The sequence below is a fragment of the Raphanus sativus genome, chromosome 8 (genome assembly GCF_000801105.2).
Source record: "Raphanus sativus cultivar WK10039 chromosome 8, ASM80110v3, whole genome shotgun sequence".
NCBI classification, from domain to species: domain Eukaryota; kingdom Viridiplantae; phylum Streptophyta; class Magnoliopsida; order Brassicales; family Brassicaceae; genus Raphanus; species Raphanus sativus.
The window spans coordinates 5,446,777-5,460,175 of NC_079518.1; the positions used below are offsets into that span (position 1 = coordinate 5,446,777).

Sequence of the window (13,399 nt, forward strand, 5' to 3'; positions counted from 1 at the left end):
TACATGTATTTAGATTTGGTATTCACAATTCCATCTATAAACTACAAAGTATTGAAGTGGAAAATCAGAATTCTAATCACTTGAAAAATATATGAAGGAACTTATCTCTCTAGTATTCTTCACTATGTGGAATCTTATATTTTTTACTTGGAAATATCTATAAGTTTCCTTATTTAGACATATATGTGCCATGTGCCATGTGGAATCTTATATTAGCTTTGGCTTTTTTTTTCTCTCGTGGATTAAGTTAACTTTTTTTACCGAGTTAGAGGTTTTCGAGTATGTAAGCCCATACATATTTTTGGACTAAGTTTAAACAATTTAATTTAACTAATTCCTTAAAATAGATTTATTTCAATCCAATCTGAACATGTGATCTCAAAGATCATTTGTAGGTGAACTAGGAATTTAAACTACTAGATTAATTGGTAGTACTTCTTGTGATTTTTCCCTTTTAGTATTAGAATAAAGATGTCTATTGTTATCATAATTTGATTGTTTGTTGGGTTTTCTTCATCAGCCAAGGTATATGCCACAAGTGAATAGATGATGAGTGTAGGGTAGGTTTTCGTCCTCTATGTGGATGAAGAACCGACTTGGATTGGCTTTCGTGAGCAAGATTGAACGTCAGGATCAACCTACATAACACGAAACAGCTCTGAAACCTACTGGAAGGAAGAAGAAGTGTTTTCCTCTGACTAGCTTTCGAACTGCAAGTGCACATAAGACGATTACAATACCTAGAGATTGGTAAGAACATACTCACATTTGGGCTATGCGTTATAATGAAAAGAACAAACGTGCATATAATTTGGGCTAAAATGCGTTATAATGAAAGAACATTACTCACGTTTTTTAAAAGCACTTTCCTTATTGATAAACCTATGTGTTATTTCACTCTTTTGCGCCAATAATACCAACACGCAAACAAACAAAAAGGTCAATAAATCAAGAATTATATCAGCGTCGACTCTTAATGTTAATGTATTATGGTTGTGGATCTAAACTCCCAACTACACATACCACAGTGACATTTATTACACAACACACCACAAAGTCATTTAAGCTTTTAAATACAAACAAAATCCCCAACAGAAAAAGAGCAGAAAAAAAAGTGTGAAAGACTAAAAATGAAGGGTTTCTACTTTCACCTCTTCCTAGTAACCATGACGGTCGTTGCCTCCATCTCCGCTGCTACACCGGCGGCTCCGGCGGGAGGAGGATCTTTGTTAGACGAATGTAGCAAAGATATTCAAACGGTGACTTTGTGTTTGGATTTCGCGACAGGGAAGGCACCAAATCCATCTAAGAAGTGTTGTGACGCTATCGAAGGAATAAAAGAGAAAGATCCAAAGTGTTTGTGTTTCTTGATTCAACAAGCCAAGTCAGGAGGACAAGCTTTTAAGGATCTTGGTATTCAAGAAGCCAAACTCATTCAACTTCCAACTTCTTGTCAGCTCCACAACGCTAGCATCTCCAACTGTCCAAGTACGTTTTCTCGTTTATTTGGCTCAAAGTTCTTTGTATCAACATATTAATCTCGATCTGCTTATGAGTTATGATATCTTCATGTGTCTTTATGCGAACCAAAGACATGCAAATTACTTAGATATTGAGATTGAGACTAGCTAAATAGAGAAATAGTGACCTGGTGTTAGGCAAAACCGGTCAAAACTATCTATATGATACACATTGTTTCGACCAAGACAAGTGGATTAGTGATTTTGTTTATATTAATAATGAATTCATTTTAAGTTTTATATAACTGGAGGACATGCGTTGTCAAAAACCTGCTTTCATGAGTTTTATAGCTTTTAATGCTCCAAGTTAAATGAAACCAACCAACCAATAGCCAATTTAGCTATAAATACTTTAGGGACCCAATACTTTAACGCGGCAGGTATCAGGTTGCAACTAGATTTACAGAACATCGCATTTAATTTATAGCACATTTCTATAAGCTACTTTTACTATACAGCCATTTGATTTTTATTTTCAAAAGAGAGCCACTTTATATTCAACAGTCTTTGCAATTATGATAGAGATCGTTTTAGTTTCAGAAAACACTAAAATCAGAAATTTATAGTGATTGTAACTGTAACTAAAAAATTAGATTTTACTATTGAATTTACGACCTAATAAAAATCCAATGTTACTAATTTTTTAAAAACAATTTAATTCATAAAATAAAACTCATAAAATAATAGTATACCTCCTCTTAAATGCTCTTTACGTTTTAATATTTCACATTGTTTTTTTAATATAGATATTTGACTTTGAAATGATTGACTGATTATAGTCGAATTTTCAAGAATATACTTTCTGCAATAAAATAATCTGTTTGGTCTGTTGACATATATATTGTTTACATGTTATAAGTTTTTTTTTTTTGAGAAAGATTTTTTTTTTTGAAACATTTGAGAAAGATTGTTTACATGTTAAAAGTTACAAACGTGCATTGAATGAACAGAACTCCTCGGGATTTTGCCAAGCTCACCAGAGGCAGCCGTATTCACAACAAGCAATGCCACCTCAACAACACCGTCTGCACCGGGAGGAACGTCTCCAGCAACTCCAGCGATGTCTAGCGAGAAAGCAGGATCAGCTTCCATAAAAGATGGCCACGCCGTAATGGCTCTAGCCGTCGCTTCGATGACCGTCTCCTTCCTCTCGACCTTGCCTTGGATGGGTTTGGCCTAGACGGTAGGCACGTGATATTAGGGGATGTAATCTTTCTTTCTTTATTGTGTGGAGCTTTTGTCTCAAAATTTTAAGACTTATCTTGTCGAGTGTGTTTCTTGCTTCGGACCATTTGTTGTAATGAATGAACTTTCCCGCTTAATCTTTATCTCTTTCCACACATAACTAAAGTTTTATATTACAACCTAAGCTCCTTAACTATGTCGTCAATAGTACAAAATCAAGAGTATAAAAACCACAATTTTAATCCTCTTCAAATACAAATTCCCCAAAAGAAGAAGAGAGGTCTTTTAAGTTAAAATTTAATTGAGTTTGTGTTGCAAGACCAAAGCTTCTGCAAAGCTCTTGGTCATTTCCCTTACATAGTCTTCATGGAGAGAACTTGTGTGATGTGCTGCTGGACCAGAGGCTCTGAGATTTTCAAGAACAGCACGTTGTTGTCTGGCTTTTCTGTCTTGTATAGCTCTCTGCCTCTCTTCATAGAAGCTAAAGTCGTCGAGGATCGAAGAACGCATCTCACAGCTATCGAATATATTCAACATCTCTCTGCCTTGTTCCAGCCCCACCTGCAGATAAGAAAACACAATCAAGAAATGGAGCATCAAGGAAAGAATCTACAAGACGAGAGTAGAGTCTAGTTTTCTTTCTTTACCTCTTGGGTGTCTCTACTGTTAGTGACAGGCTTATTGTCATTGTCTTCAATTATGATGTGACGAAAGAGACTGTTGGGAACATCTTTAACGATCAGCCATTTGACCGGGAAGTGTCCAGACCATCTATCCTGTTGCCAGTACTCCACACTTGTCTCGAAATCAACCGGTCCAACCATCTCTGCCACTCCACAAAACTGTGCACTTGCATTCACCTGAAAAAAAATCAATTATTTTTTCAGTCCTTTCTGTTCATGAGTTCACTGAATCAGAGATACAAAGCTAAAAGCTTGAGATAGGCAATTAATTTACCGAGAACAAAAGAAAGACCGAGCACGCCACTTCTTTAGTCTTGGCTTCACGATAGGCAGCATCCAGCTTCTTGTTTCCGTTTTTAGTGCTTGCCCAAACGCAATACTTCATGCTCTTGTAGACGTTATCCTCGCTATACGACTTAATAACGAAGAACTTTGCGTCGTCCCTGAACTTGGAGAGCAGCAGCAGATCTTGTTGACAAAAACGACCAGCGTCACCATCAGTGATCATTTTGCTTTTACCGTTTGGTCTCAAGGCCCTAGGCCCTCTCTTTCTCTCGGTAAGCAGATCAGAGATAGCGGGGCGATGGTAGAAGTCGCTGCAGCTTCCACTTCTTGATTCATCAAGTGGTGACAGGTTATTATAATCAAGCTCGCAAGTCGGTCTAGGAGAAGAAGAAGAAGAATAAGCAGAGAAAGAGGCTCTTCTGCATTGGTTGTAAACTTGCTCTCTGTAACTTAAGCTTGCAGCGGATTCTTCAAAATCAAATCGACGTGGTGAACCCTGCGTTAAGTGTATCAACAACAAGCTTTGTCCATTAATAATAAGAGGTTCGGACATAGAAAAGAGCCTAAAGGTGCAGTAGCATAGGTGTATCAAGAAGCTGAACTACTAGTAGAGGGAGTGATTAGAGAAACTAACCATATCAAAATCATTTGCAGATTGGTCCACATAGCTAGGATATTGATGATTCATACTTCTTCTGGTGGATGATGCCACTGGTCCAGTGAAGGGGTTGAGTTTAAGACCAAATTTATTACTATTTCTTAAGCCAAGATTTCCGGTAGAGCGCATTATGTAATCAATCTCTAAACTGTTTATCTCGTTCCACTGAGACATGAGAGACTCTGGAGAAACATGAGTAGGTTCTGGGAGTGGATACTGTTGGTTTGATGAGTGAAAAGGAGCGAAATAGCTTCTTGCATCATCAGCATAGAGGTCACCAACACTATAGTACTGTGGCAACGGTTGATATCTGGTGGAATTAGATGGCCTCTGAAAGTCAGATGGTACATCGTTACCATGGTAAAACATGTCGTCATATCTCATGCCCTGTAACGAATGAAAAGAGAAAAAGATAAATAAATGAACATTAGAAATCAAAAGAAGCTAGTTAGAGTATAATGGGACAACGTTAGATGATGTACACACAGGATAGACTTCTTCAAAGCTTAGAATATCAGCTGCGTTTTCATAGCCTGAGAGAAACGCAAAAAAAAAACATCAAAATCTTAGTACGGTAACAGCTAAGAAGCACTGAAGTCTTGCTCGCATAAGTAGGTGGAATTCAGTGTAAGGGAGAATAAGCAGTTATGTGGTCTACTAATTAAGAAGATGACAAAAAACAATAATACTGTAGAGTTTCACAAGATTAATTGGTAAGCAACTAAACTAGAGTTAAAAAAATGTTAGAGAACTGATAAAAGCAGCACCAGAGAGACCTAACCTCCGATGTGAAATGAGTCTGTGTTAGAACTTGCAGAAAAAGCAGTAGTAGTACCACACAAAGGGCGAAGAAAGCTGCTATTCGTGTCCTGCAAAATCTAGACACCAAGTAATCAAAATACTGGAGCTAGAGATAGCTTGTACATCAAATAAGAGGCCAGCAATAATGCCATTATTTTAAAAATCAAAGTCACCTGATGTTGGAGAACACTCTTGTCTGAACCTAAAAGAACAGATAAAGACACAGCACAAAACACCCACTAAGTAAAAAGATAATAATACAGAAAAAATTGGTGTAACATAAAAAAGCAAGCAAGCAAGCACATGCCCAAAGGGCAAAGCTTTACTTAGTTTACAACCACAGTGTTTTTTTTTTCTTTTTTTCTCAAAAAAGGACAAACATTTCATCAACGAAATGGCAGAACCTCTAAGAACAGAGAAAACCCATTTCAAGCACCACGAGAATAGCATATAAAGTTTGAACCTTTTTATCGAATGAATCATCCACGAGGGGGTTTTTTTTTGTTACCAGTGGGAGGAGAAGAGTTGGTGGTGGTGGTGCTTCGGTTAGAAGCGGCCATGGATAAAACCCCCAGTACGGAAACTGCCAATCGGAGGAGGCTGCAAAAACAAAAGGAAGAAACGATGATGTCTCCTCTATAAAGTGAGATAGATGTCTCCTCTATAAAGTGAGATAACCTCAAGTGTTGATTTTTTTTTTTTTTTGACGACGATTCGAGTTTTGCAGAGTGTTTGGGTGCTTGGATAACAATTCAATATAAATTTATTTTTAGTCAGATAATTCACTGAATCACATTCTTTGATCTGATTGGGTGACAAAAAGTACTTGAGAAAGTTGTGTAACGGATACGAGTTTAATGTAGAGGAGAATTTGATGTGGTGTACCAAAATATATACACGGAGTATTAAACCACCGTGACAACAATATATACACATGACTTTGATATTAATACTAGTTTCTAAAGAGGTTGGGATGTTACATGTTTGGTTGATGGCTTGCATTTTAACCTTTTTGTACCCTTCGAATTAAATAAAGTGAGTGTGGCGGGACCAAGGGTGTCTTTAGATTAAGAACCAGATCATGAAAAAGGTTTTGACTATACGAAAACATAAGTTGATGCAATTAGACCGTCTCTAATAATTTTTCTCATTTGTATGGAGTTTATGATTTTCTCTTTTCTTTTCTCTTTCAAAATAAAGTGAGTTTTATTGAAATGATTTTTTTCTTTTTCTTAATTTATTCACTTATAAAAATTGTTTCAAATATCATAAATTAGATGTTATTTTACAAAAATACATTCAACCAAAAATGCCTTAAAATTTGAGTTTATGGTTTAGAACTTTGCTTAACAATTCAGGACGGTTAGTTTAGTTCTTTTTATAAAAAATTTAGAGTATTTACGAATATCATATTTTAAAGATAAAATTTGAAAAATGATATCAAATTTATGATAAATTAGAATTTTGTTAAAAATTTACTTGAAATACTGTAAATTAGCTATCGTTTTCCAAAAAATACATTTAATCCAAAATATTGTGATATTTACTTTTAGTTATTATAAATTACTATTATTATTTATGGTTTAGTATTTAAAAGATATGTTTAAGTTTTTAAACTTTTATAAAATCCAACTATTTCATTTCAGATTTACAATAATTATGAAAATAATTATTTTTACAAATAAATTTAAACAAGTTTGTAGTAAAATTAGAATTCTCGTAGTTGTAAACTGGGACAACAAAATAAAACAAACAAAAAAAAAAGCTTTTACATCTGATGTAGCTTCTACAAAATCAAGATTGAAATACTTGGTCAGGTATAGATGTTTACAGTGTTTCTTTGATACAGATTCAAAAAGTGGAGCTTCGCAAGAAGGAAGCTATGTTTCACTTGATGCCGACGCCACAAGGAAGCTTTTACGTGTTCAACGATATTTTCAGATTGTTAGCATATATATGCATCACCATTGTTGCAACACCTATTTGAGCAATCCTTCCATCATATCCCTCTTGTTTTTTTTTTCTTTTCTTTATTACTAGATGATTTGTTTTGAGAACTACGGTCTCTCTTGTATTTGGTTTGAATGGTTTGTTCATCTACAAATGTAAAGACTTGATAAGACAGAATTTGATATGGTTTTCCAAGACTCACTTTAGCCCTCTTTCCCTTTGGTGTGGGAATATGCTTTTCGTTCATCCTTATGTGATTTTTGCTGTAAAGAGAGAGCTCTGTCCTCTGGTAGAAATTCCATTTCCACATCTTCAGGTTTACAATCTAAGGGATACAAAAGAAAAGTCCAACCTTGGTTTATCTAATAGTCTTATAGGTCAACTCCTCCTAACTCTGTACAATTTATTGCAAGGCGGCTAGCAAGAGTTTCAATCACCATCCAGTACTGTTCTTATCTTATATGAGTTGCAACATTTAACTAAAAGCCAACTGATGGATGAAGTGTGTAGTGTGAAGTTAAACTCTTGTGATGGGACACGCAGACCAAACACAAAGCGCCAAAAAAAGAAGGAAAAGTCTTTGTCTCAATCTCTTTGCTATATTATATGTAAAGCTTGCACGCGATGACTTGAACGAGGTCTTTCTTTCATCAAGCTCAACCAATCACTTTCTAGATTCCTTTAGCTGTGTCCTAAAAAAGATTTCACTTTTCTCATCAACATATCCAATATCCAGAAACAAAAGAATAATGGATTCTTTGTCATTTTCTTCGATGAAATCTATGTTGATCGAAGCTCGAGGCTCGCTAAACTCGCGTTTGTCGGAGTTTGAGCCTCTGGCTCTTGTCTTTACCCCGCTCATCACACTTTTTCTAGCGCAGGTCATCGGATCTGTGTTGGGCGTTGTCCACGAGAAAGGCCTCAAAGCATGTCTTGTGGGGTTTATCATGGGATTCTTCAAGTGAGATATCTTCAAATCCTTTATCTTTTCCGATCTCAATCTTGTTCTCTTTTTATTTTTATGGTTGAGAGTAATGATTTCTTGTGGAAAAATGAAACAGAAAGATCCCTGGAGTCCAAAGCTACATAGATGCAGAGAAACAAAAGGTGGGTTGTGTCTGAATCTGCAGATTTGTTTTAGTGTAATGGCCAATTTTTTTAAAAAAACAATTCTGGACAAGTCTATTTAATGCTTTTGCTGTACATGTCTGAGCTAGTGATAAGGATATAGTCATATATAGATAATGTTGGCAGAGAAACATCAGATTGTATTAGACCAATGGATATTTTTGCATTATTAAGACATGAGTTTGCTGAAGTTTAAGATTTAAAATATAGAGAATTACTTGGGATTTTTAGACTTGTAACAGGGATAGTAGTAAATTACTTAGATCAATACTGAAACCATGGTACACAACGTATGTTTCTTGGTTAGAGACTTCAATGTTTTTTTCTTTGTCTTTTTTTTTTCGCATTCGAAACTAGCATTGACACTAACTAGTTGATGTTTTGTTTTTTCTTCTAACTCACAGGTTGTTGATCAGTTACAATCTGGTGGAAACTCTAAGAAAAATAACTGGGCTAAAGAACTGCCAGTAAGAGGTCTAGGTGTCCAAGTTCTAGAGAAAATGGAGTCTGAGAAGAGGAATGATCCTACTTGGCAAGGCAAATGCTCCGGCACTGTGTAATGTCTCTGGTACTCTGATGCTTTTCCTTGTGGATTTGGTGGAGATTTCGTTTTTAACAACAATTATACAACCCTTTTTGTCTAACAGATACATAGGTGGAAGCGAGTCTGAAGGACATTTTACATTGATAAACCAAGCGTGTTCAATGTAAAAGTTAATAGCAAGTTCTTTTTTTTTTTTATTAGCTCCTATCTTCATGTAATGGCAATGTATGGTATGGATGATGATGGCTTTTCTTTCAAGGTTTGCGCATACCAATCCGTTGCATATAGACGTGTTCCAGAGCGTGGTGCGGTTTGAGTCAGAAGTAGTGGCAATGACTGCTGCTTTACTCGGGAGCAAAGAAGCGGTTTCAGGAGAAGAGATATGCGGAAACATGACGTCTGGAGGTACTGAGAGTATTGTGTTGGCAGTGAAGTCGTCTCGAGACTATATGAAGTACAAGAAGGGAATCAAACGGCCAGAAATGTAATGTTTTTCCTCCCATATGTTTGTTATATTTAACTATTTACATAACTGATGGGTTCATATATGTAAGTATAGGATTATACCTGAATCGGGTCACTCGGCTTATGATAAAGCGGCTCAGTATTTTAACATCAAGTTGTGGCGAGTTCTAGTAGGCAAAGACTTCCGAGCTGATGTGAAGGCTATGAGGAGGCATATTAACAGAAACACCATCATGGTAATGTTTTGAGGCAGCTTTAAAGTTAAGGCTTGTGTTGCCCCTATTACATGATCTTTTAAAACAATATTTGTTTTCAGATTGTTGGATCAGCACCAGGATTCCCTCATGGCATCATTGATCCTATTGAGGTAAAAAAACTGGTGTACCTGCAATTTTAAGGACACTTATGTTCTTCTATGGCAATCAATTTTTTTTTTCTGATATCAGGAGCTTGGTCAACTGGCTTTTAGCTATGGAATATGCTTCCATGTTGACCTTTGCCTTGGTGGTTTTGTGTTACCTTTCGCTCGTAAACTTGGGTATGTACACCAGTTTCTTTCCCTACAAAAAAAGACATGCAGATAGGTTTTTGGACTTAAGAAGCTATGTTCATAACTTATAGAAATGATTAGTTAATTTTTGTTTTCCTCATTGTTGTTGTTAGGTACCAGATCCCAGCATTTGATTTTTCTGTAAAAGGAGTAACATCAATCTCGGTGGACGTGCATAAATATGGTTTGGCTCCTAAAGGAACTAGCACAGTTCTCTACAGAAACCATGAGATCAGAAAGGTAAAAATTACCAAGCACATATGAATTAGTCTTATTCAGCTCCTGTGTTCTGATTCTAGCATCATCCACATTCCACACTGTCGATTCATATATTATATTTTACCTGACATCTGTTTTTTTTTTCTGCCTGCAAAAAAAAAAATCTGCTCATGTATCTACAAAAACAGCACCAATTTGTTGCTGGTAAGTAAGAAAAACCGTTGAATTCATGCAAATCCTATCTTCGGTATTTACTCTTTAACTGTTTGAAACTACGTTTTTTTTTGAAGTAACTGAATGGTCAGGAGGACTATACGTGTCTCCAACTATAGCTGGGAGTAGGCCTGGTTCTTTGGTTGCTGGTGCTTGGGCTGCAATGATGTCTCTCGGGGAAGAAGGTTTCACCCGCTCTCTAAAAAGTCTCTCAAGTTTTTCTAGTCATTAGAGTGTGTGTCAAAAGCTTTAAATAGTTGATTCTGTTTGTTTCACTAGGCTATCTAGAAAACACAGGAAAGATAATGGAAGCTTCAAAGAGACTAGAGGAAGGGTTTGTATTATTACTCCTAGACCTTTTATATCTCTTCTTCAAACTAGGTTTGACTATTAAGTTTATCATTATCTGCAGTGTTAGAGGAATCAGTGAACTGTTTGTAGTTGGAAAGCCAGATATGACAATCGTGGCGTTTGGTTCTAAAGCATTAGATATCTTTGAGGTTAATGACATCATGTCTTCAAAAGGTTGGCATCTGAATGCACTTCAGAGACCCAACAGGTATAAATCTTAAAGAAAGCCCAAGACATTCTTCTTCCCCTTTTCACTTTTCTGAAACTGTTTCATGTCTGTGTTTTTTTGGATCAGCATTCATATATGTGTAACTCTTCAACACGTCCCTGTGGTCGATGACTTCCTCCAGGATCTGCGTGAAGCTGTTGAAACTGTACGTCCACCGATGAGAAGAAGTCTTTTGACTTGATTGATTGCTCGTTTTCTTCTCTTCAGTTGATTGATCTCTCAGTTATTACTATGTGTTTTGGTCAGGTGAAAGCAAACCCAGGACCGATCACAGGTGGCTTGGCTCCGATATATGGAGCAGCTGGGAAGATGCCGGACCGAGGGATGGTGAATGAGCTTCTTGTTAGTTTCATGGACAGTCAATACTAAGAGTTTCTTTTCCAAGGTTGGATGATATCACATTTCTATTTGCAAGAGCAAAAACACTGTACATTCACAACCTGATTGTTTGGGTCTGTCCTTGCTTAAATTTCATCACACTTTATAACAAACAACTCATTTCAATTTCATCACACTTTATAACAAACAACTCATTTCGTTACATTACACATTCAGAAAAAAATAATAATAAAGATTGATCAATCAGATTTGTGGTAAGAAAGAAGGTTTTGATCTAGGAACTTGATTGGACTGACCAGAAAACAGTCAACAGATCATTTGCTATTACAAGTCTTGAGACAAATCTTTTTTTCAAAGAGAGAAGTTTCCAAAGTACTACAAAAAGGGGACAGATACAACAAACAAACAAACAAAAAGGATGAGACGAGACCGAGCTTATATATATACATTTTACGAGGCAGTGGAAGTAGAGAGATAAAAAGTTCCTAACTTAAGAGAAGAGAGACCTTTTAAGGATAATAAGGAGCTTCAGTAGCTTTGACGAATCTGCCTTTGACACGCAACCTTGTATCAGCTCTTGCTTTCCTCGATTCATACCTTATGGTCTTATCATATCTGAAAAGCGTAACAATTTGTATCACTCTTACAAAAAAATAATTCAAAGGAGGCAGAGCATTTTTACCTCCGTGTTTTCCTCTTTTCTTTGTAACGCTGCATTGCATTGTCTCTGTTCTGAGCCAGTAGCTCCAGATCAGCCTTTGTTGGCACTAGTCTCGTGGTCTTAGAGCTAGCTCCAGTAATTGTTTCAGCGAAATGTAACTCGCTAGAAGAGTTTGAACCTTTCTCGGAGCCAAAGGTAATAGGAAGATTGCTGCTCTCAGATGTTACTGGTACCTGCCCTGAAGTAGTTGATTGATTGTAGTCATCCTGCAAAAGAATCCTAATCAGCATCACACATTCATAATATGTGTGTATGTATGATGGTGGTCACATTTGAGTTGGCTAACACAAGCCAACTTGTATTGTATTATTTCTAACTAATATCTCAAGCTCTGAATCTGTCTCTATTACTAATCTCTTAACGAGGTGAGAAGGGTGAAGCTAAATATATTTTTACCTGGCAAATCTCTTTAACACCTTTGGCTTTAGTGGAACAAGTATCATTCTTCTTGATTTTGAATGAAGCAGCATCTTTTATATCATATGCAGCAGCTTCCACACGGCTGCTGTCCTCGGGTTCTCTTGACTGTCCCAAGTTAAAATCCCAAATCTACAAGTTCACAGGTCAAGAATCTTAACACCCTTCATTGTTACACAGGTCAAGAGACAAGATTTCACAAAACCTGAGTACTCTGTCTCTGGCCATCACTAGGGTTAGCAGCATTCCACAGCAAAGACGTAAACGACGTCGTTGGAGGCTGCTGCTGGTTCACATCTGCCGCCCCGCCACTGATCTCCTCTTCATCTCTTCTCCATCCCAATCTCTCCAGAACCATATTCCCTTCTCCTCCTTCTCCTTCCCCCTCTCCACCACCATCGTCGTCAACACCACTCTTGAGCAGCTCCTCGAGCTGTTTACACAACACTTGCTTAAACCTCCCACAGCTACTAGACCCACCTTTCTTAAACGCCGTCGTCTCCTTGGGGACAGGAACCACCAGCTCCTGCTGCATAACGTCAGATCCAGAGATCCACGAATCCAACTGCATCCCAAAACTCTCCATCATCATCATCATCATCGGCACTTGCTTCTTCTCTTCCTTCATCCCTTCAAGATCGATCCCCCACAACGCGGCGAGCTCCAGCGCCGACGGACATCCTGTAAACCCTTCGACAACGGAGCGGACGTGCGCGTCGGAGACCGAGGAACAGCTCCCGTGAACATCCCAGTCGCACTCCTGACAAAGCACGAGGCCGTCGGTGAAGCACCGCACGGAGACAGGCTCGTTGCCGCAGTTATCGCAGATCTGGGACCGCACGTGCTTCCTCGAGAGGAGATTCGCCGTGTGCACGTGGTGGTCGCATGGTAAACAGAGGTTCGCCGCGTCGGCTCTGCAGAACAGAACCGCCGCTCGCTCGTTGCAGAAGTCGCACGGAACTCTCTCGGTGGTGCTGCTCATGATTATCGTTCGTTCGAGAAACTAACTGCTTTTTGGAGTGAAGAAGAATCAAGTTCGGTTTAACACGTTTTCCATTTTTCCGAAGGGATTTTGTCAAAAGTTTTTTTTTTGCAAATCTTTGCGAGTCAATAAGACAGGACAAGCTGTATCTGTCTCAAC

The 13,399-nt window shown here is 37.6% G+C and overlaps 4 protein-coding genes across 9 annotated transcripts; 2 read left to right on the forward strand and 2 right to left on the reverse strand.

Annotated features, from left to right (window-relative positions):
- The first annotated feature begins 1,051 nt into the window (after positions 1-1,051).
- Positions 1,052-2,842, forward strand: LOC130498704 (non-specific lipid transfer protein GPI-anchored 1-like). Its single transcript, XM_056992261.1, has 2 exons — positions 1,052-1,488; positions 2,471-2,842. Exons 1-2 carry the CDS (start codon positions 1,131-1,133, stop codon positions 2,698-2,700), a joined length of 588 nt encoding a protein of 195 aa, XP_056848241.1. The 5' UTR covers positions 1,052-1,130; the 3' UTR covers positions 2,701-2,842.
- Positions 2,843-2,910: 68 nt separating this feature from the next.
- Positions 2,911-5,869, reverse strand: LOC108822725 (YTH domain-containing protein ECT4). 5 transcript variants are annotated; one of them, XM_056992259.1, is made up of 9 exons: positions 5,811-5,835; positions 5,641-5,732; positions 5,306-5,334; positions 5,113-5,209; positions 4,800-4,864; positions 4,308-4,718; positions 3,663-4,169; positions 3,353-3,565; positions 2,911-3,266 (listed from the first exon to the last, which is right to left on the reverse strand). In XM_056992259.1, exons 2-9 carry the CDS (start codon positions 5,690-5,692, stop codon positions 3,003-3,005), a joined length of 1,638 nt encoding a protein of 545 aa, XP_056848239.1. In that variant the 5' UTR covers positions 5,693-5,732; positions 5,811-5,835; the 3' UTR covers positions 2,911-3,002. The 5 variants fall into 5 exon arrangements, with proteins under 5 accessions (XP_056848239.1, XP_056848240.1, XP_018451377.1 ...); XM_056992260.1 differs by having other exon boundaries at positions 5,113-5,200; positions 5,811-5,829; XM_018595875.2 differs by having other exon boundaries at positions 4,818-4,864; positions 5,641-5,869.
- Positions 5,870-7,643: 1,774 nt separating this feature from the next.
- LOC108818788 (sphingosine-1-phosphate lyase) lies at positions 7,644-11,290 on the forward strand. Its single transcript, XM_018591723.2, has 15 exons — positions 7,644-8,043; positions 8,144-8,189; positions 8,615-8,766; positions 8,858-8,917; positions 9,014-9,238; positions 9,314-9,455; positions 9,536-9,586; positions 9,666-9,757; positions 9,883-10,009; positions 10,177-10,192; positions 10,279-10,386; positions 10,481-10,535; positions 10,614-10,760; positions 10,848-10,926; positions 11,028-11,290. Exons 1-15 carry the CDS (start codon positions 7,832-7,834, stop codon positions 11,148-11,150), a joined length of 1,635 nt encoding a protein of 544 aa, XP_018447225.1. The 5' UTR covers positions 7,644-7,831; the 3' UTR covers positions 11,151-11,290.
- A 163-nt stretch (positions 11,291-11,453) lies between these two features.
- On the reverse strand, positions 11,454-13,393 carry LOC108818789 (zinc finger protein CONSTANS-LIKE 15). 2 transcript variants are annotated; one of them, XM_056993096.1, is made up of 5 exons: positions 12,464-13,393; positions 12,238-12,390; positions 11,803-12,047; positions 11,627-11,735; positions 11,454-11,495 (listed from the first exon to the last, which is right to left on the reverse strand). In XM_056993096.1, the coding sequence occupies exons 1-4, from the start codon at positions 13,238-13,240 to the stop codon at positions 11,630-11,632; spliced, it is 1,281 nt and encodes a 426-aa protein (XP_056849076.1). In that variant the 5' UTR covers positions 13,241-13,393; the 3' UTR covers positions 11,454-11,495; positions 11,627-11,629. The 2 variants fall into 2 exon arrangements, with proteins under 2 accessions (XP_056849076.1, XP_018447226.1); XM_018591724.2 differs by having other exon boundaries at positions 11,454-11,735.
- Positions 13,394-13,399: the final 6 nt, after the last annotated feature.